Here is a 967-nt window from a genome sequence, read left to right on the forward strand (position 1 = left end):
AATGTTTGTGCCAAATTTAAAGAAATTCCCCCATGGCGTTCTTGAAGTTATCACGGTCATGAGAATGGGACGGACAGATGGACGCACAAATCAGCCTCAGCTATCACCGGGGCAGACACAAAAAACAGTTCAGAGGTGCAAACTACATTTAAAACCACTTTTAAACATAAATACTGTCGGTGTCTTAAACACTATAAATGTAACATCAAAGTAAAACTGAGCTCAGACTCGTTCAGGTGGACGACAGTCTGAAACCTAACACAAGCAATGCATACGAGCTGCAGGTGAGTTGAAGGAAGAAACGCTCCTTAAACACCAAGAAGAAACAGGAAGTGTTCTGACACTCAGAAACCATTGTGGGAGAACCACTGTGCTCTGGCAACCACGTCGTTGGCGAAGTCTCCGTATGGCGTCACGCTGTCCACCTCGTCATATGACAGAGGGGTGACTCGCTCCTCACCTGAGATGTAACACGCCAACGCACCTAAAGCACACACACACACACACACACACACACACAAGAACATCAACACGTTGCAGCTCATCGATCAAACCGACCTATGGCCATCACAGGACTCAATGGGCTGTTATTTAACCGTTTATTTAACGTGTTAATGAGTTTTAGAAGAGACAACGTCATGTCTTTACCTTTGAGCTGCTGCTCTTTGGTCCAGTCCGGCTTCGTCCTCTGCATGGTCTTTATGAGCTGGATGAAGTAGGTGACTCCCTGATCCACGTGATCCACACTGAACGCGTTTCCTTTCACCGCGTGGTAATGCTTATTGATCTGCAGCAAAGGGACAACATCAGGAAACATCTGACAGGCGGTACAGGACGTAAACACTGTCTCACCTCCACAGAGCCCCGCCTCCTTTAAACAGCATCCCAACCCACACACGCACACACACACACACACTCACACACACACTCACACACTCACACACACACACACTCACAACTCACACAC

At 47.5% G+C, this 967-nt stretch overlaps 1 protein-coding gene across 1 annotated transcript in view; it reads right to left on the reverse strand.

Annotated features, from left to right (window-relative positions):
* Positions 1-6: 6 nt before the first annotated feature.
* Positions 7-967, reverse strand: part of LOC126403886 (butyrophilin subfamily 2 member A2-like) — an 11,587-nt gene continuing 10,626 nt past the window's right edge. The window contains exons 9-10 of the mRNA XM_050066706.1: positions 649-787; positions 7-484 (exon numbers count right to left, since the gene is read on the reverse strand). Coding sequence (XP_049922663.1) covers positions 345-484; positions 649-787 — 279 coding nt within the window. The 3' untranslated portion in view covers positions 7-344. The remainder of the gene's footprint in view (positions 485-648; positions 788-967) is intronic.

This window comes from Epinephelus moara, chromosome 17 (genome assembly GCF_006386435.1).
Source record: "Epinephelus moara isolate mb chromosome 17, YSFRI_EMoa_1.0, whole genome shotgun sequence".
In the NCBI taxonomy this organism is placed as follows: domain Eukaryota; kingdom Metazoa; phylum Chordata; class Actinopteri; order Perciformes; family Serranidae; genus Epinephelus; species Epinephelus moara.